The sequence below is a fragment of the Muntiacus reevesi genome, chromosome 6, assembly GCF_963930625.1.
Source record: "Muntiacus reevesi chromosome 6, mMunRee1.1, whole genome shotgun sequence".
Taxonomy (NCBI): Eukaryota; Metazoa; Chordata; class Mammalia; order Artiodactyla; family Cervidae; genus Muntiacus; species Muntiacus reevesi.
Window position 1 is genome coordinate 73,683,528 of NC_089254.1, and position 22,111 is coordinate 73,705,638.

The window sequence follows — 22,111 nt, forward strand, 5'->3', positions numbered from 1 at the left end:
TACACATTTTGTCTAGCATTTTCTATAAATGCTAGCGTTTTTTAAGGCACTCTAGTCTAGTAACCCAGTATTTCATCTTTTTATGGAAATGTCACAAATGATTAAATCCTACACACAAGACAGGCATGTGAATGAAATGATATTCTTCGTGGTAAAACAAATTTTAATTTCTATCTGTACAGAAAAACATGCTGCAGTGAGGCCTTCTTTCACTAGCATCTTAGGAATTTTTACTGTTGTGCATAAGTAACCAGAGGTAAACAAACAAGGGGAAAAAGAAGGGTCTGTTTAATAAAATATCATAGCTTGAACAACACAGTTAACGGGAGAAGTCAAGGAAATACAACACCAGTATTTCAGTCTGAGTCTCTATGAGGCTGTATTGTTGCCTTGCTTGGGCCTGGCCTACTGGCTGATGCCTAAGTGATACAGAGCTCTTGGTCAAAGTTTACCCTATGGCATGTCTTTCCAGGAGTCTTTGAACAGGCATTGATAGCTTTCCCAAAAAGCGCTTGATGATGGGGCGGCTCTTGGCAAACTTGTCCTTCACCTCAATTTCCAGAACATCAGTGGGCAAGGACACAAAGCTGAATTGCTGCAATGAAAAAACACATGACATCAGTTAACTGTGAGGTGTGAGGGGTGGCCAATCCCCAGTCCCTCTGCTTTGAATGATGTCACTGTCAAACACCCCAACAGCAATCTCTCTCTCTCTCTACTTGCCAGCCTAAGTATATCCACCTATCTCTATCTATCTCAAGGTTTTAGAAAGGCTGTGAACTCTGTTTATTCCAGAAGTTAATAATGGCCACAATGAGACACCCCCTCAGTGCTTAAGAATAAGGTTCTTTTCTTTCTTTTTTGGTCATTTGGATTGTGGGATATTAGTTCTCTGACCAGGGATCAAACCTGTGCCCAGGGCCATGGAATCTCTGAGTCCTAATCACTGGACCACAATGAAATTCCCTAAAAATAAGGTTATTCTCTGACATTCAAATAATAAAATCATCCATAAAAGGAAAGAATACTACCCAGGCCTCACCATACTTGACTGAAGTTACCAACATAGCTTCAGAAAGAACAAGCAAAACTCACCTACAATTAGGGAAATGCACTTGGAATCAACACCATAACATTTTTTTTTTCATGATTATAATGGCAGAGATTTTTTTTAAGTTTGATCATACACTGCCTTCTGGTCAGTGGGAAGAGACAAGAACTCTCACTCAGTATTGATGGAAATGCACATTGATTTGACCCTTGGTAAGGGAACTGGTAATATTTCAGTTCAGTTCAGTTACTCAGTCATGTCTGACTCTTTGCGACACCATGGATTTCAGCATGCCAGGCTTCCCTGTCCATCACCAACTCCTGAAGCTTGCTCTAACTCATGTCCATCAAGTTGATGATGCCAGCCAACCATCACATGCTCTGTCATCCCCTTCTCCTCCTGCATTCAATTTTTCCCAGCATCAGGCTCTTTTCCAGAGTTAGTTCTTCACATCAGGTGGCCAAAGTGTTGGTTTCAGCTTCAGCATCAGTCCTTCCAATGAATATTCAAGACTGATTTCATTTAGGATGGACTGGTTGGATCTCCTTGCAGTCCAAGGGACTCTCAAGAGTCTTCTCCAATACCATAGTTCAAAAGTATCAATTCTTTGGTGCTCAGCTTTCTTTATGGTCCAATTTTCACATCCATACATGACTACTTGAAAAACCATAGCTTTGACTAGATGAACCTTTGTTGGCAAAGTAATGTCTCTGCTTTTATAATACACTGTTTAGGTTGGTCATAGCTTTTCTTCCAAGGAGCAAGCGTCTTTTAATTTCATGACTGCAGTCACCATCTGCATTGATTTTGGAGCCCCCCAAAATAAAGTCTACCACTGTTCCCATTGTTTCCCCATTTATTTGCCATGAAGTGACTGAACTGGATGCCATGATCTTAGTTTTCTGAATGTTGAGTTTTAAGTCAACTTTTTCACTTTCCTCTTTTACTTTCATCAAGAGACTCTTTAGTTCTTTGCTTTCTGCCATAAGAGTGATGTCATCTGCATATCTGAGGTTATTGATATTTCTCCCGGCAATCTCGATTCCAGTTTGTGTTTCATCCAGCCCAGCATTTTGCATGATATACTCTGCATATAAGTTAAATAAGTAGGGTGACAATATATAACCTTGATGTACTCCTTTTCCTATTTGGAACCAGTCTGTTGTTCCACGATCAGTTCTAACTGTTGCTTCTTGACCTACATACAGATTTCTCAGGAGGCAGGTAAAGTGGTCTGGTATTCACATCTCTTTAATAATTTTCTACAGTGTGTTGTGATCCACATAGTCAAAGGCTTAGGTGTAGTCAATAAAGCAGAAGTAAATATTTTTCTAGAACTCTCTTGCTTTTTTGATGATCCAACAGATGTTGGCAATATTATCTCTGACAAAAGGTTCCTCTGCATTTTCTAAATCCAGCTTGAACATCTGGAAATTCACAGTTCACATACTGTTGAAGCCTGGCTTGGAGAATATTGAGCATTACTTTGCTACGTGTGAGATGAGTGTAATTGTGCGGTAGTTAGAACATTCTTTGGCATTGCCTTCCTTTGGGATTGGAATGAAAGTTGACTTTTTCCAGTGCTGTAGCCACTGCTGAGTTTTCCAAATGTGCTGGCATATTGAGTGCAGCACTTTCACAGCATCATCTTTTAGGATTTGAAATAGTTCAGCTGGAATTCCGTCACCTTCACTAGCTTTGTTTTTAGTGATGCTTCCAAAGGCCCGCTTGACTTCGCATTCCAGGATGTCTGGCTCTAGATGAGCAATCACACCATTGTTGTTATCTGGGTCATGAAGATCTTTTTTGTATAGTTTTTCTATCTATTCTTTCCACCTCTTCTTAATATCTTCTGCTTCTCTTAGGTCCATACCATTTCTGTCCTTTATTGTGCCTATCTTTTCTTGAAATATTCCTGTGGTATCTCTAATTTTCTTGAAGAGATCACTAGTCTTTCCCATTCTATTGTTTTCCTTTATTTCTTTGCATTGATTACTGAGGAAGGCTTTTTTATCTCTTTGTGTGATTTTTCTGAACTCTGAATTCAAATGGCTTTATCTTTCCTTTTCTCCTTTGTCTTTCACTTCTTTTCTCAGTTATTTGTAAGGACTCCTCAGAAAACCATTTTGCTTTTCTGCATTTCTTTTTCTTCGGGATGTTCTTGATCACTGCCTCCTGTATAATGTCATGAACCTCCACCCATAGTCCTTCAGGCACTCTGTCTATAAGATCTAATCCCTTGAATCTATTTCTCACTTTCACTGTATAATCATAATGGATTTGATTTAGGTCATAGCTGAATGGTCTAGTGGTTTTCCCTACTTTCTTCACTTTAAGTCTGACTTTTGCAATAAGGAATTCATGATCTGAGCCACAGTCAGCTCCTGGTCTTAATTTTGCTGACTGTATAGAGCTTCTCCATCAATGGCTGCAAAGAATATAATCAATCTGATTTTGGTATTGACCATCTGGTGATGTCCAGTGAAAGAGGAGAGTGAAAAAGTTGACTTAAAGCTCACATTCAGAAAACGAAGATCATGGCATCCGGTCCCATCACCTCATGGCAAATAGATGGGGAAACAGTGGAAATAGTGGCTGACTTTATTTTTCTGGTCTCCAAAACCACTGCAGATGGTGATTGCAGCCATGAAATTAAAAGACGCTTACTCCTTGGAAGAAAAGTTATGACCAACCTAGACAGCATATTAAAAAGCAAAAACATTACTTTGCCAACAAAGGTCCGTCTAGTCAAGGCTATGGTTTTTCCAGTGGTCATGTATGGATGTAAGAGTTGGACCGTGAAGAAAGCTGAGTACTGAAGAATTGATGATTTTGAACTGTGGTGTTAGAGAAGACTCTTGAGAGTCCCTTGGACTGCAAGGAGGTTCAACCGGTTCATCCTAAAGGAGATCAGTCCTGGATGTTCAATGGAAAGACTGATGTTGAAGCTGAAACTCCAATACTTTGGCCACCTGATGCGAAGAACTGACTCATTGAAAAAGACCCTGATGCTGGGAAAGATTGAGGGCAGGAGGAGAAGGGGACAACAGAGGATGAGATGGTTGGATGGCATCACTGACTTGATGGATATGGGTTTGGGTGGACTCCGGGAATTGGTGACGGACAGGGAGGCCTGGCGTGCTACAGTTCATGGGGTCTCAAAGAGTCGGACACAACTGAACGACTGAACTGAACTGAACTGATGTCCACGTGTAGAGTCTTCTCTTGTGTTGTTTGAAGAGGGTGTTTGCTATGACCAGTGCATTCTCTTGGCAAAACTCTGTTAGCCTTTGCCCTGCTTCATTTTGTTCTCCAAGGCCATATTTACCTGTTACTCCAGGTATCTCTTGACTCCCTACTTTTGCATTCCAGTCCCCTATGATGAAAAGGACACCTTTTTTTGGGTGTTAGTTCTAGAAGGTCTTGTAAGTCATCATAGAACTGTTCAACTTCAGCTTCTTCAGCACTATTGGTTGGGGCAGAGACTTGGATTACTGTGATTTTGAATGGTTTGCCTTGGAAATGAACAGAGATCATTCTGTCATTTTTGAGATTGCACCCAAGTACTGCATTTTGGACTCATTTGTCAACTCTGAGGGCTACTCCATTTCTTTTAAATGATTCTTGCCCACAGTAGTAGATATAATGGTCATCTTGAGTTAAATTCGCCCATTTCAGTCCATTTTAGTTCATGATTCCTAAAATGTCAATGTTCACTCTTGCCACCTCCTGTTTGACCACTTCCAAATTACCTTGATTCATGGACCTAACATTCCAGGCTCCTATGCAATATTGTTCTTTATAGCATCGGACTTTACTTTCATCACCAGTCACATCCACAACTGGGTGTTGTTTTCGCTTTGGCTCTGTCTCTTCATTCTTTCTGGTGTTATTTCTCCACTCTTCTCCTAAAGTATATTGGGCACCTACCGACCTGGGCCAGGAGTTCATCTTTCAGTGTCATATCTTTTTGCCTTTTCATACTATTCATACTATTCCATACTATTCTCAAGGCAAGAATACAGAAGTAGTCTGCCATTGCCTTCTTCCGTGGACCACATTTTGTCAGAACTCTCCAGCATGACCAGTCTGTCTTGGGTGGCCCTATGTGGCATGTTTCATAGTTTCATTGACTTAGACAAGGCTGTGGTCCATGTTATCAGTTTGACTAGCTTTCTGTGATTGTGGTTTTCATTCTGTCTGCCCTCTAATGGATAAGGATAAGAGGCTTATGGAAGCTTCCTGGATGGAGAAACTGACTGTGGGTGAAACTGGGTCTTGTTCTGATGGACAGGAAAATGCTCAGTAAATCTTTAATCCAATTTCCTGTTGATGGGCAGAGCTGTGTTCCCTCCCTGTTGTTTGACCTGAGACCAAACTATGGTGGAGGTAATGAAGATAATGGCAACCTCCTTCAAAAGATCCCCTTCACACACTGCCACACTCAGTGCCCCTGACCCTGTAGCAGGCCACTGCTGACCCACACCTCTGCTAGAGACTCCTGGACACTCACGAGCAAGTCTGGGTCAGTCTTTTGTGGGGTCACTGCTCCTTTCTCCTGGGTCTTGGTGCAAACAAGGTTTTGTTTGTGCCCTCCAAGAGTCTGTTTCCCCAGTCCTGTGGAAGTTCTGTAATCAAATCCCACTGGCTGCTGAAGCCAAAGTCCCTGCGGATTCTCAGTTCCTTTGCTAGATTCCCAGGTTGGGAAATCTGTTGTGGTTCCTAGAACTTCCTTAATAGTGCAAAAATTTATTTGGTATAATTGTTCTGCAGTTTGTGGTAATATTTATTGGCATTTAAATTACAAATTCCCTTTAACCAGAATTAGACTTCTAGGACTTTTCCTTCTGGATTAACTTGCATGAGTATTCAAAATCATGTTTTTTATAAGGACATTCAATGAGCATTATTAATCATTATAAATGGCTGGAAAAATGTAAAAAATATCCAGCAATAGGAAGCCAGCTAAATGAAGGATGGTAAATCTTTGAAATGCAGAACTGTGCTGGCATTAAAAAGAAATAGGTAAATAAATATGCTCTGACATGAAATGACATGTGACAAATTAAGTGAAAAAAGGCAAGATGTGAAGAAAATATGAAGAGTGGGAGCCCATTTGTACTCTGAATTGCAGAGAAAATGCCTTGAGGGTATGTGGACTCCTGGGGGTGGGAGAGGGGGAGAAAGCAGGTCTTTTTCATTCTATTCTACACTATTCATTTTTTATTCAGTATACTGTAAGACTTTTAAAATAAGAGCAGCAACAATTGAAGGAAGACTATGACTGTCAGAAGACAGATGTCTTGGCCAGCAAGTGTAGAAAAGGAGAAAGAGGTAAATGCTTTCATTGCCCAATTCAGACTATCTGGGGTGGGGAATGCTTTGATTACACACTACAGTATCCTTAATCAAGGGTTGTGAAACAGCTGAAACATATTTATTTTCTTCCATTCTGATTAATTCCTAACAGTAATCTTTTTTACTTTAGTTGAGTTTTAATTTCAGAGGTTAAATATTAGTATATCAGGTATGCCAATGTTAGTATCAGTCAGGATGGGCTGACGCCCAGTGCAGTAATGACCAAATTCCAAGTCTCAGTGACTTACAGCAGCAAAGCTTTGTTCCTTGTTCAGCCACTGGCTCTGTGGCTGGCAAAGGAAATTGCTCATTAGTCACTCAGGGAGCCAGGCTGATGGAATGGACACTCTCTCAAACGTTGCCAGACACAGTGACAGAAGGAACGAGAACTCTGGAAGGTCTTTCTCTTGCAAATAAGTGCTCACTTTCAAACCCAAGTCTTCATCACAGCTAGACACACACCCCAGCCACCCACAGAGAATAGGAAGCGTGATGTTACCACGTGTCTGGGAGATACAGAGCAAATATATTTGGCAAACAGCAATAATGACTTCCATGCCCACCATGTGGTGCTTCTAATTTCCATTACAAATTAGTTTTAGTTAACATCTATATAATTCATATGATATCACTCATATGTGGAATCTAATTTTTTTTAAAAAAGTGATACAAATGAACTTATTTACAAAATAAGTCTGTTCTGAAACAGACTTACAGATATCAAAAACAAACTTATGGTTACCAAGTAAGAAATGTATGGTGGAGGGAGGGCAGTATCAGGAGCTTGGAATGAACATACACACACTACTATACATAAGACAGATAACCAGATAACAGATAACCCTGGTTGTCCAGTGGAAAGGACTCAGTACTTTTATTTCTGTGGGCCCCAGGTTCAATCCCTGGTCATGGAACTAAGATCGATCCCACATGCAGCGTGGCCAAAAAAAAAAAAAGATAGATAACCAACAAGGACCTGTGGGAATTCTATCTATTCAGCATGAGAAAAAAATATAAAAAAGAATGAATATGTTTATATGTATAACTGAATCACTTTGCTGTAACACCTTAAACTAACACAACATTGTAACTATACTCCAATAAAATTTTAAAAAATTAACTAAAAAAAGCACCAAAAACATCTATATAATTCCCAAGAATCAATCATTTATGGCACTGACAAAACTGGACTTACCGAGATGCTAAGCTTGAGGATGAAGCTCAGGAATTGGATTCTCCTCCAAGCAGGCCTGACTGCATGAGCATCCAGGGCCCCCAACTATCTCATGTCCCAAAACTCCCATATCTTCTGCCCAGTAATTCTATTCTGAAATGTACTATAATGGATCTCCTAATGCTCGACCATAGACTCAAGTGCATTGCAGTAGATGTAGATGATAGAATAGTTTATAATTTTCTAAATCACAATAATATATGATTATACTAAATATACAATTACAACACATTAAATGACAAGATAGAAAATGTTTGTTTTCCAATGCTAAGTGACAAGAGCAGGAAACATATAACTCATGGTCACAATAATGTGAGTGAAATGAATAGAAAAAAGACTGGAAAGAATCACAACAAATTTTAATAGCAGTTGCTTTACTGAGTAATATTTTGTCCCCCCACCATTTTTTCTCTGATAAGCATGAATTATTTTTACAATGAAAAGCATAATCGCTTTTTAAAAAACAAGAGTATTTCTGGCTCTAGTAGCCTACATGGGGCACGGAAGTCAGCTTACCAAGACATACTCTGAAACTTGGCAGCAAATACTGAGTTCTTTCCTCCCTTCACAAAGTCTTCCTTCTCAGCCTCTCTTCACATACCCACCCCTGCCTCAGTGGCATCAAACCTTCCCCACCATGCCCTTACTTCCATGCCATGGTTTACTGGAGTCTATATAAACCCTCAGCTAGGTTAGATCTTTATTTTAAATTGTTATTGGAGTATAGTTAACATGCAATATTGTGTAGTTTCAGGTGTCAGCAAAAGTGAATCAGTTATACATATATCCATTCTTTTTCAGATTCTTTCTCATATGGGTTATTACAAAACATTATATAGGTCACTTTATATTTTAGTGTATTAACTGTTGGACAATTTTTAAATATAACTGTTTAGAATGTCTGTAAATAAATGGCTGCAGAGTTTTTAGAGAACCCTGCTTCTGCCCTACACTAACACAGCAATACTGCCTTCCCCTCTCCCCATAAATGGTTGTTCTTGATTGTTCTCTTTAACCACTGAAGATCCCCTGGAGAAGGGAATGGCAATCCACTCCAGTATTCTTGCCTGGAGAATTCCATGGACAGAGAGCTTGGCAGGCTACAGTTCGTGGGGTCGCAAAGAGTTGAACATGACTGAGTGAATAACACATACACACACATACAGGTCAGGTTCTTTTAAGAACCCGTGAGCACCTCTAAAAATGTAAAAACCTGTCTATTCCTGAGCAAGTTATTTGTGCCCATGAGCCTGAGGCCAGGGTGATAAATTCTGTCTGGCTGCTGACCTGGTTCCTTCTTTGAGCCCTTGAAGAACTTATGGAGTGAGGTGGACTTGGCTTTTTTTTCCCCTAGATTTGCACATCTAAGTTCTTGACTCTTAGGCATGACCTCACTGAACCTCAACTTCTTCAACTGTAGACTGGGAAAAGAAGGTTCATGTCCTGTTAGATTAAACTGCATCCTTCCCTCTCTATACCCAGACTCTACCTACCTGCCTATCCTCTAGCATCTCCTTCTCCTTTGGACTCTCTAATTTTTGGACTTCTTTCAAATTTAGTACCTTATTTCATAAACGGTCAGGCCAGAAGGTAGACAGATCAGGTGAGACAACTGAGAGATGAGGAGGAATCCTGGCAGGTAAGAAGGAAAAGGCAGCACATATGTGGACAGACTAAATGTTAGTAAGAGCTATGGCATGTGGGAAAGAAGAGGCCACAAGTTTCCAAGACTGGATTTGAAAGACTGATGGCATGTGGGAGGATTAACAGCTGGAGAGAGGGGCTGAGTGAGTGAATGTCCCAAAGCAATGAAGGCACAGAGTGGTAGAAATAGGGGTTGGGTATGGAAAAATATTAGATTGTAAAGAGAGACCTGAAGAGCTTGTGATGTTTTCACATGATCTTTTGTATAAGCACTGGAATGGATGACTGGGATGGAAATAAGGTCAATGAGATTGAGGAGGTCGAGGAAATAGGATGTCTGATAGGTCATTCATGTGGAAACTGATCATCCAGGACAATGGCTGGTCTTGGGTAGAAAGAGAAGATGGTACCACAGATAGAAAGGACTAATTGTAGCCAAGTAACAAATGGGACCCACTACTGCCTTGATGTAACCACGGCAATAAGGACATCAATGTGAGAAAGGATACCATAATCAAAAAGGAAGAAATAGTTGTGAGAAATTTCATGGACATATTCAGCATGATTTGGAAAGTATTTTCACTTACACATTTAGGTACAGGTAGGAGAAAAGAAGATCGGAGTCTGAGAGAGCAGAAGTACAGTTGATTCATTTATGTCCACTTACAAACTTATGGAAGTTGGGAAAGGTTGAGAATTGAAAAGTGGTAGCAATGGTTAACTTGTTTTGGGTCATGTTACATTTGAAGAGGTAGGAGGATGCTGAGGAGTAGGCCTGGAATAATAGCTTGAAGCCATGATTGGATGCCTGGTGATGTGGGGGAGGAGCGGTCCTAATTGTGTGAAATGGGTTATGATTTGCAGTTAAAGGGGCATCCAATTTTGCCTCTCTTCTCTTGTAGACATAAGGGGAAAATAAAATACCAACTCCATTCACAAGATGCTGCCTGGTGCTGTTCAGTCAACATTGTTTCATTACTAATGAAAGTTAAAGGGACTAGGCTTGGTGCTTCCTATGCAAAAGTTTTCAAAGGAGAAGGAAAGCATGAAGGGAGTAAATGGAGCATTCAAACTGCAGCTACTCTTCTTTAGAACTATGCATGCTATATGACTTTCAATTCAGGCGGCACTATTCATGGAGTTTAAAAAATGAACTTAAAAATAGTGTTGCCTAAAGTCAACAAAAGACAGAAAAACAACTTCACTAGCAGAGCAACCACTGAATCAAGAGCAATGTTTCTTTCTCTCTCTCACTAGCAACAGGGTTTCATATTAAGAAGTGATGCCTGGATTCTGGGTATAGGAGACCTGCCTCCAAGCAGTGTGAAGCCTGGCTCTATTCTGGGAAAGATGTGCCAGAACCCTGCTGGGTAGCAAGCCTTGTATCTGCAGGAAATCTAATTGCTTTGAATCATAAAGGCTGCTTTTATAAATTTGTGATCTTTTACTTCTTCCTTTGGGTTAATATACAAAATATATAAAGAACTCATAAAACTCAAAAACAAAAATCCAACCAATTAAACAATGACCAAAGAACCCGAATAGACATTTTTCCAAAGGCATACAAATGACCACCAGGGGCGTGAAAAGGTATTCTACATCACTAATCATCACAAAATGCAGAGGCACAAGTAGATATCACCTTGTGCCTATTAAGATGTCTATTATTAAAAAGATAAGCAATCGCAAATGCTGGTAAAGATAGGAAGAAAATGTAATCCTTGTACATTGTTGGTGAGTATATAAACTGAAAGAAGCACTGTGGAAAACAGTTTACAGGTTCCTTAAGAAATTAAAAGTGGAACTGTCATATGATTCAACAATCCTATTTCTGGGCATATATCCAAAGGAAAATTAATAACTTAAAGAGATAGCTGAATTACCATGTTCACTGAAGCATTATTCATAATAGCCAATGTATGAAAACAACCTAAATGTCCACTGACAAATAGATAAAGGAGATGATATATACATGTGTGTGTATATAGTAGAATATTATACAGTCATAAAATAGAAGGAAATCCTGCCATTTGCAACAACATGGATGAACCTGGAGGGCATTATGTTAAGCAAAATGAGCCAAAGACAAATAGGGCATGACATATGTGGAATTAAAAAAACAAGAGTTGAATTCATAGAGAGCTGAATGGTAGCTGCCAGGGTCTGAGAGAGATAGGGGAAGTTGGGAGAGGCTGCTGGGGTACAAATTTTCAGTTATAACTAAATCTTAGAATCTACTGTAGAATATGATGATTATAGTTAGCAATACTTTTGTATAATTGAAACTTTCTAAGAGAATAAAACTTAAGCATTCTCAGCTGAAAAAAAAGGTAAAAAAAATATTTGAAAGAGTATACAGGATGTTATGTGACCTCAGATTTGGCATTTCTGTGCTCATAGAAAATGTTAGGTCACCAAGTGATCCATACCTATAGAGATGGGCTAACATTTGAGGCCAGAACCCCTACTGTTCCCTCTACCATCTGGCAGCTCATAAATTGAGAAAATCTCTATCTCCCCCTTTCCCAGTCATAGTTCCCAACAATTGAGCCATTATCCCTGTAGAAAAAGATGAGGGGGTCCCCAGACACCTACTGTGATTTCATTTCTCTTGAAGGTGTTGGAATGGGGGGAAGGGAGAAAAGAACAGGGTATGTCTCCTTTCACTCCCAGACCCTCAACCCACAGTCCTGGTCTATGGTGGATAGGAGGAAAAGAGATTTAAACTGAGCATGAAACCAGACTTGATTGGATTATTCACAAATAAAAGTGATCAGAAAGTTATAGCATATGCCCAAGACATCTTTAAGAGATAGTTGAGCATGGCTGAATGCAGAGGCTGGAAGAAATTAACATATGATTATGGCATCACACCAATGAATTGAGGCAACTCAACTAAGCAGATTGTCTATCTACCCATCTATCTATCTATACTGTGTGGTTTGGCAGGCATATAAAATATCTGTTTCTCAAATATTTTCTTAGTTACTTTAGCTGGGTTGGAAACCTTACTGCTAACTCCATCACTATGGATCTACCATCTACTGTTCCACATTATGTGTGGGCTGCATAATTACCCCTTTCAATTACCCTGTAAGTCACTGGACTTGTGTGTATTTCTTCTGTATGCCTCTCTCACAGATATACTAAGTTATACTCATACCCACTAAGTGTCTCCCTTACATAAAATATTCCTTTAGCCAAAGTTGGATACAGTCTAAATGTTAACCATAAGCTTTTACAAAAATAAATAAAATCTCAGAAAATGTGAGATTAGCTAATTAATCATGGAATTACTACAATAATAATACTGTAATACATGAAATCAATAGCCTAAACAGTAATTCAGTCATTACAAAATTTCAAATTAAAGTCATTGATAAAATGACAAGAACTCTATTGATTTTCCTTGATATTTTTAACTTAAAATGCTGTTGTTTAATTACAGCATACTAACACATATATATGGAATTTAGAAAGATGGTAACGATAACTCTATATGCAAAAAAGAAAAAGAGTCACAGAAGTACAGAACAGACTTTTGAACTCTGTGGGAGAAGGTGAGGGTGGGATGTTTTGAAAGAACAGCATGTATATTAATGGTGAAACAGATCGCCAGCCCAGGTGGGATGCATGAGACAAGTGCTCGGGCCTGGTGCACTGGGAAGACCCAGAGGAGTTGGGTGGAGAGGGAGGTGGGAGGGGGGATCGGGATGGGGAATACGTGTAACTCTATGGTTGATTCATGTCAATGTATGACAAAACCCACTGAAATGTTGTGAAGTAATTAGCCTCCACTAATAAAAAAAATTTTTTTTAAAAATCATTAAAATAAATAAATAAATAAATAAAACTAAAAAAAAAATAAAAGTATCATTTAAAAAAATGCTGTTGTTTATATTGGCTTTTGTTTGCATTCCTTTATTAACTTTATTCTAGGCTAATTATCCCAAGTACTAAAAGAAGCTGAGAAAGCTAAATCAATTAAAGGCTGTTATAACTTGAGATTTTTCTCTGGGCACAGTATTACTTCCTGCAATACAAGTCTGATGGAGAAAAAGATGGGGACCCACTAGCAGAGCCCCAGAAGAAAGGAATCAGTCAGAAATGGGCCTTGCTGAAGTAGAATTTCTGCTCAGTAAGGAAAGAGAGTCCAAAGAATTTGGCCATTTCTATTAATATGACTTAGTCCTTATTGACTATTTCTTTTTGATTCTTTAAATGTGGCCAGTGTGTACAGATATGCCAAGGACGACTACATACCATCTCTGAAATTCCGCGGATTTTTCTTCCACCTGCCTGCCTTTCCTGAGCCTGGTTCCTAAACCCATGTCTTTGACTCACCTGTTGTTGATTTCTACTTTTCTCAAGGCTGCATTCTCAGAAATCCACTTTGATAGATTCTGCCTGACTCTAGCCTTACCTTTGATTTTTCCTATCAGCCAAAGTATGATGTTGCTGCTGGTGTTGGTCTTTAGCTTAATAAGTTTCAATATATGAAAGAGACTACCTGATTCCAGCTCTGATTTGCAGTGTTTGCGTTTTTCTTGCTGTTAATATGTACACCATGGCTGACCTCACTTCACTATGTGGAGTTAGGAAGAGATGTACATGGTGGCTCCTGGGAGCCCACATGTGCTGGCTCCAGCACACCACTGGTCCCATGGATGGGTGTCCTAAGCCAACCCCTCATCCAGTTCACTCTATTTCTCCATGAGAAATTATGAGGCATTTAGTTCTACTGCTCCTCTCAAAACCTCAACTTCCATCTTACTTTTTTCAGAGGCTGCAAAATGATGCTAACAGACAAATACAAGGAATACTTTAGCCAGTGGACATCAAATTGTCTGAGTCCTAGGTTTAGTGGATGAGCCTTGGGCATCACCTGGGAACCAGAGGCAGTACCACTGGAATTTTTAAGTTGGTGTTCCATTCATGAGTCCCTTTTAATAGAGTTTAGCTAAAGAAAGAACCGATTTGGTGTTTAGATGATGGCTGTCTATATCAAGGGACTTCAAGAGTCTTTTTTTTTAAACTATTGTCCTGGGCAGGGCTGCTAGTTAGGGCTTCTTGCATTCTAGCCACTGGTGCCAGCTTTGCATTTTGAAGAATGCTTTTCTTCCATAAAAGTGAATTTTTGGTTTATAATCTTGCTTACTTTGTCCAGGTCAAGTGCAATTTAATTTCTGATTAAATTACTTAATTTTTAATCCAACAGGACTAAAGTTAATCTATTTTAAATCAATTACTTTGGTTACAACTCATTAGGGCTGGCTTATTACAGTAATCACTAAGCTATTGTGCTTACTTTGTGGGGATCAAGGGCTTCAGCCAGGCACCTGTATTTATGTCTAGAGGGGATGTTTTTAACCTAAGCTGGTCCGCTTGCTCTACTCAATTAGGTTTTTGTAATTTCCCCACCCAGTAGGTCTCATTCTTACTTACTCATGATGATGTGGGGTTGACTGAACATGATAACTAGTAAATAATCTATTATCACTTGGTATATAAAAGAATACTCTTAAGCCTGACCCTTGTGAGTATATGTTCATGTATGACTTGAGTCGTCAGGGCAGTGGCTTGTGGCTTGGTTGACTGTAGGGAATGCCTTTGTTGTTGGTTTCTGACTCACAGTTAGCCCCAGCACTAGAAGCTACCCTGCTCTACCTGTACTGCTTGGTGTTCCTCTCACATGACAGAACCTTCCTTTAAGTGCACTGTAGCTGGGGGTATTGAAGGGACCCAGTAGACAAAAGTGAGTCACAACTAATTCTAGTTACATCTATACTTCTCCATGTTCACCACCACTATTCTGGTCCAAGATTCATCATCTCCCACTTAGCTTCTTCAATTGCTTCCTAACTGATGCCCTTTCTCCACCCACACCCCCACACCCCTCACATGTGTCAGTACTGTGAAAGTCTTATTTAATATCTCACCAGCATTAGATATTGATCTTCATTTTAGCCATTCTGGTGGATTTGCAGTGGTATCACACAGTACTTTTAATTTTTAGTCCTGGATAACTATTTAAGTTGAGCACCCTTTTAATGTATTTATTGGCATTTGGACATTCTCCTTTGTGAAGGGCCTGTTCAAGTCTTTGGTCCATTTTTCTGTTAATTTTGGTCCTTTTCGTCTGGATTTGGAGGAATAGTCTGTGCATTTTAGATGCCAATTCTTTGTTATCTAGATCTAGCTCAATATTTTTCAAGGTTTCCTTTCAATATAGAGTTTTGATGAACATTCTGAATTTTAATATCATCCAATGGATCAATTTTTTATTTATATGGTTAATGCTTTCTGTGCTCAACTTAAGAATTTTTTGGCTTCCACAAGGTCACGAAGTATTCTCACATATTTTGTTATGAACTGGAAGTTTTATTGTTATCATTTCATATCTAGATTTATAATCTTTTTGGAATGAACTAATGAACTTTTGTGTATCTTGTGAGACTGCATTTAAGGTTCATTTGTTCTCTATATGGTCAGCAAACTGACCCAACACCAAGTTTTGAATAGGCCATCTTTCCTTATTGTATTGCAATATTACCACTGTCATAAAACAATAACAGTATGCATGTGCATCTACTTCTGGGTTGTAATCTATTCAGTTAGCTATTGGTCTATTGGTGCCAATGTCATACTGTCTTTTTTTTGGAGGCACCATGAGGCATGTGGGATCTTAGTTCCCCAACCAGGAATCGAACCCATGCCCCCTGCAGTGGAATCTTCCTTGGACCACCTTCACAAAAGTCCTGAATGCCATACCATCTTAATTCCTATGGGTTTATATTTATCATGACATCTTGTAATAGAAGTCCTTCTATGTCTCTTCTTCTACCAGATCCTCTTGTCTCTTCTTGGTCTCTTTCATTTCTATATAGATTTTTAGAATTAGGTTGCCAGTTAACATTAAAAATATCTCTTACAATTTTGATTGATGTTTCATCAAATTTACAGATCTGAGGAAAAACTAACACCTTAACACTTTAATTTTCTAAGCCAACATATAATATCTCTCCTTTTATTTAGTCTGCATTTAACTTCTCTTAGAAATACTGCAGTGTTCAATATAGAGATCATCCACATTTTTGTTAGATTTAGTCCAAGGTATTTAATGTTTTGATGCAATTCTAAATGGTATCTTTAAGTTGTTTAAAATTTCTATTTGCCTATAGAAATATAGCTTACATTGACTTTTATTTATTTAGTGACTTCACTAAGTTCATATATTAATTTGAATAGTTTATTGAGTCTTTTACACTGATACAACTGATAATTATACAACACTATTTGAGAATAAGCATAGTCTTTCTTTCCAATTCTGATGGTCTTTTTCCTTATTGTATTGGCTGGGATATTGGCTGCTGATACAATATTAAATAGAAGTGGCTAAAGGGTTCGTCCTTGTCCTGTTCTCAATTTCAGGGACATGTATTTCAATATTTTATCAAGTATGATGTATGCTGTAGATTCTATTATCATTTTTCCTTTTTAAAATCAGATTGAAGAAGTTCACTTCTATTCTCTAGTTTTCTAAGAGCTGTTAAAAATCAGGAATGAATATCAAATTTTATTAATGACTTTTTCTGGATCTACTATAATAAACATATTTTTCCTTATGCTGTCAATGTGGTGGTTCATATGGACTTTAAGCTTATACTTTTTTTTTTTTTTTTAATATTATTTTATTAGTTGGAGGCCAATCACTTTACAACATTTCAGTGGGTTTTGTCATACATTGACATGGATCAGCCATATAGTTACATGTATTCCCCATCCCGATCCCCCCTCCCACCTCCCTCCCCACCCGACTCCTCAGGGTCCTCCCAGTGCACCAGGCCCGAGCACCTGACTCATGTATCCCACCTGGGCTGGTGGTCCGTTTCACCATAGATAATATACATGCTGTTCTTTCAAAACATCCCACCCTCACGTTCTCCCCCAGAGTTCATAAGCTTATACTTTAATAAAACATTTATAAAGAACAGAATACAGAAAACCATTGTTAAATAAAAATAATCCAAGTATCCTAGAAAAATGTAAAAGAATTGTTTGTAATTGTTATATAGTTAAATTATGGACACTTGTTCACTGAAACAAGAGACTGGCATGGAATAAGTTCTCCTTATTCGGTGTCTTTGACCTGAATGTATCAATAGCTATAGTCACTCAACAGTGGTATTGAGCTGCTAAAACTCCAATACAAATTCTACCATCTTTCTGGCTGGAAGAACCAGGCAAAGGAGCTTGGGGCAACCAGCATTACCAGAGAATAAAAGAGGAATTCTAGAAAGAAGAGAGACAAATTTTGCTTATAAACCCGGCCCAAGTTTCTGGCCAATCCCAGAATCATAAAAGCAGAGGACAAATGAACTCAGCTTGCATTTAGGACTTAAAGAACCAAACTGTGATCTGAGGCACTGCTTACCAAATGCAAGACAGTGTGAGCTTAACCAATGTGCTCATGAGCTTAACCAAATGCATGACAGTGTGAGTGACAGTGTGAGCTGAATTCAATGTTTTTCTAAGCAACATAACAAAATGCACAATGCTTTCTACATGGCATTTATAATATTCAAGGCATCATCCAGAATTACACAGCATATCATAAAATGTAATCTATCACAATTATTCAAAGTCAAGAGTTTATCTTAGGGTTAATTCTAGCTGCTGTATATTTTAATAGTTTACACAAATGTATGATGATTTACATCCATCATTATAATATCATACAGAGAATTTCCACTTTCCCAAAAGCCCTCTGTGTTCTTCCTATTCATCTTTCTTCTCTATAAAGTCCTGGAAACAACTGAACTTTTCACTCTCTCCATAGTTTTGTCCTGTCTAGAATGTCATATAGTTGCAATTATACAGTCTGCCTTTTAAGACTGGCTTCTTCACTTAATATGCATTTAAGGTTCCATCATGTCTTTTCATGGCTTGATAGCTCATAATAACATTTCAATGTCTGGATGGACAATGGACAACTGTTTTATAACAGTTTATCCATTCAACTGCTGAAGGACATATTGGTTGCTTCCAAATTTTGGCAATTATGAGAGCAAAGTTTCTATAAATATTCATGTGCAGGCTTTAGTGTGGACGTAAGTTTTCAGATCCTTTGGGTAAATACCAAGGAGCTTGATTGCTGGATCATATGGTACAAAAGTATCTTTAGTTTTCAAGAAATTGCCAAACTGTCTTCCAAAGTGGGTGTACCATTTTTGCACTATTGCCAGCAATATATGAGAGTCCCTGTTGCTCCACATCCTCATCAGAATTTGGTGTTGTCAGTGTTCTAGATTTTGAGCATTCTAACAGGTGTGTAGTGGTATCTCATTATTGTTTTTGTTTGCATTTCCCTGATGACATATGATGTGGAGCATCTTTTCAAATGATTATTTGTTATCTGTCTGTTTTCTGGTAGTCTGTTGAGATCTTTGGCACGTTTTAAAATTTGGATACTTGGTCTCTTATTGTTGAATTTTAACAGTTCTTTGTACATTTTGGATAACATGCCTTTATTAGATGTTTCTTATGTGAACACTGTCTTCCAGTTTGTGGCTTTTCCTCTAATTCTATTGATACTGTCTTTCACAGAGCAGAAGTTTTCATTTTAATGAAGTCCAGCTTGTAAGTTATTTCTTTCACAAATTGTGTTTCTGATGTTGTATCTAAAAAGGCATCATTCTACCCAGGGTCACCTAGGTTTCCTCCTATTTTATTTTCTAGGAGTTTAATAGCTTTTCATTTTACACGCAAGTCTGTGATCCATATTGAGTTTATTTTTGTGAAGAGTGTAAGGTCTAAAACTAGATTCATTTTTTTTTTTTTGCATCTGAATGTCAAGTTGTTTTGGTTCCATTTATTAAAGATATTTTCTATTTTCCATTTTATTGCCTTTTGCTCCTTTGTCAAAGATGAGTTGACCATATGGGAGGTTATTTCTGGGCCCTCTATTCTGTTCCATTGATTTACTTGTATGTATGTACGTATGCATGCATGTATGTATTGGCAATACCACACTGTTTTGATTAGTGTAGCTTTACAGTAAGGTTTGAAGTTGGGTGGCATCAGTTCTAAAACTTTGCTCTGCTCCTTCAATATTGTGTTGGCTATTTTGGGTCTTTAGCCTTTCCATTTAAACTTTAGAATTAGTTTGTCAGCAAGTCATAGGAAGTCATAAAAATAACTTGCTAGGATTTTGATTGGGATTGCATTGAATCTATAGATCAGGTTGGGAAGAACAGACATTTTTATATCTTCCTATACATGAACATGGGCTATATATCAGTTTATTTAGCTCTTCTTTGATTTCATTCTTCAGTTTTGTGGTTATAGAGATCTTGTACATATTTTGATGGGTTTATATCTAAGTATTTCATGTGTTTTTAATTTCAAGTTTCATTTGTTCACTGTTGCTATATATAAATGCAACTGACTTTCTATATTGGTTCTGTACCCTGCAATCATGTTGTAATTAGTTATTAGTTCCAGGAGATTTTTGTTGATTCTTTTGGATTTTCTACATAGACAATTATATAATCTGTGAAAAAGTTTTAAGTCTTCCTTCCCAATCTATATACCTTTTATTTCTTTTTCTTGCTTTATTCCATTAGTAAGGATTCCCGGTACAATGTGAAAAAGAGAGGTGAGGGGTTACACTGTTGCCTTGTTCCTGCCCTTAGTGGGGGAAACCTTTGAGATTATCACCATTAGTATGCTGTCAACTATAGAACTTTAAAATTGTAGAGATTCTCTATCAAGCTGAAAAAGATACTTGCTGCTGCTGCTGCTAAGTCATCTCAGTTGTGTCCGACACTGTGTGACCTCAGAGATGGCAGCCCACCAGGCTCCTCTGTCCCTGGGATTCTCCAGGCAAGAACACTTAGGCCCACTAAAAAACTGAGATCTACTTACAGGACTGTAAACATCCCCTCACACCTTACCACCATATTACTAAAGTTCTATTTACTGCTGTTTCTTTTCTTTAGTATGTTGTATCTGGCTATTAAGAAAAAATTATAAGCCACATCAAAAAGCAAAAAAAAAAAAAAAAAAAAAAAGCAGATACACACCAAGCAACAGAACCAGACACAGTAGGGATGTCATAAGTGCTAGACCAAGAATTTAGAACTGTGATTAATATAGGAAGGGCTCTAATGGACAACATGCAAGAACAAATGGGCAATGTGAGCAGAGAGATGAAAAACCTAAGAAAGAGCCAAAAAGAAAGGATAGAGATTAAAAAAAATAATTACCAAAATGAAAAATGCTTTTGACAGGCTGATTTGTGGACTAGACACAGTTGAGGAAAAAAACCTGAGCTAGAGATACATCAGTAAAATTCTGACTCTCAAAATAAAAAACTGGGAAAAACAAACACTGGAAGGAATAGAACAAAACATCCAAGGACTATGGGGCAACTCCAACAGGAATAACATATATATAATGGGAATACCAGAAGGAGAAGAAAGAGAAAAAAGAACAGAAGAAATATAGAAAATTACAGTGATGAAAATTTGCCCAAGTTAATGTCAGACACTGAACTACAGATTTAGGAAGCTTGGGGAACACCAAGAAAGACAAATGTCTGAAAGTTATCACCAGGCACATTATTTTCAAACTACAGAAAATCAAATACAAAAAGTTCTGAAAGAAGCAAGAAGAAAAAACCATCTTTCTTACAGAGGGACAAAGATTAGAATCATACTTGTCTTCTCCTTACAAACAGAGGAAATGGCAACCCACTCCAGTACTCTTGCCTGGAAAATCCCATGGACAGAAGAGCCTGGTAGGCTACAGTCAATGGAGTCACAAAGAGCTGGACACGACTGAGCAACTTCACTTTCACAAACAAAGCAAACAAGGAGAGAATGGAATGAAATGTGAAAAGTGGCTGAGAGAAAAAAACACACGCATAATCTAAAATTCTGTACCCTGCAAAATTTTCACTTCTGAAATGTGAATGTCTTAAGTGTTTCTCTATATTTTTCCCCATTATGTGGGACAGGATGGCTACAGTGGGCTGAAGGTATTTCTCTTCTCCCAGGTCAGTTAGGTTCTGATAATACTCCAGCAGGTTAGGCTCTGGTTAAATAATTTCCTGAGTACAGGCCTTGCTAAGAGCAGAGGGCTCTGATATACTTTGAAAATGCTTCCTTGTCCCCTCCCCTTGCTGGAAGCATGAGGGGAATTTTTTCTCTGATATTTACTGTGAGAACCTGGTCAAGCTCGTGGAGATAAATATTACAATGTTGTGGGGTCCACCCTACAGCTGGATTCTTCTGGAGTTTTTAAACTGTCAGAATGGTGCATATTGGACCTTCAACAATTCATCGCTGCTTCATATGGTAGGTTTCTGCCAAGAGTCTCTGCTCTGGTAAGTCATGACTCCCTGTATTTGGCAGTCTATCTCTCTTATCTTGGGTACCACAGTTCACTCTGTGTCCTCCCCTCTATTTTAAATCTAGGTTGATTTTTCAGTCTGTTCAGATTTTCACCTATTAGGATGGACTGGAAACTTCTAAGCTTCTTACATGTGGAACCAGAAACTGCAAGTTGCTGAAACAAATTTTATAATGAAGAACAAGGGCTTTGCTGGTGGCTCAGTGATAAAGAAAACACCTGCCAATGCAGGATACACATTTTCAATCCCTGCCCTGGGAGATCCCGCATTCCACAAAGCAACCAAGCCCGTGCATCACAACTATTGAGCCTGTGTTCTAGAGTCCGTGAGCCACAACTACTAAAGCCCACATGCCCTAGAGCCTGTGCTCTGCAACAAGAGAAGCCACCACAATGAGAAGCTGTCACAC

General features: G+C 38.5%; 1 protein-coding gene across 3 annotated transcripts in view; it reads right to left on the reverse strand.

The window, feature by feature from the left end:
• Window positions 1–22,111, reverse strand: part of HECW1 (HECT, C2 and WW domain containing E3 ubiquitin protein ligase 1) — a 186,562-nt gene that overhangs the window by 119,852 nt on the left and 44,599 nt on the right. For all 3 annotated transcript variants that reach the window (XM_065939400.1, XM_065939401.1, XM_065939402.1), the window contains exon 4: window positions 453–595. In XM_065939400.1, coding sequence (XP_065795472.1) covers window positions 453–595 — 143 coding nt within the window. The remainder of the gene's footprint in view (window positions 1–452; window positions 596–22,111) is intronic.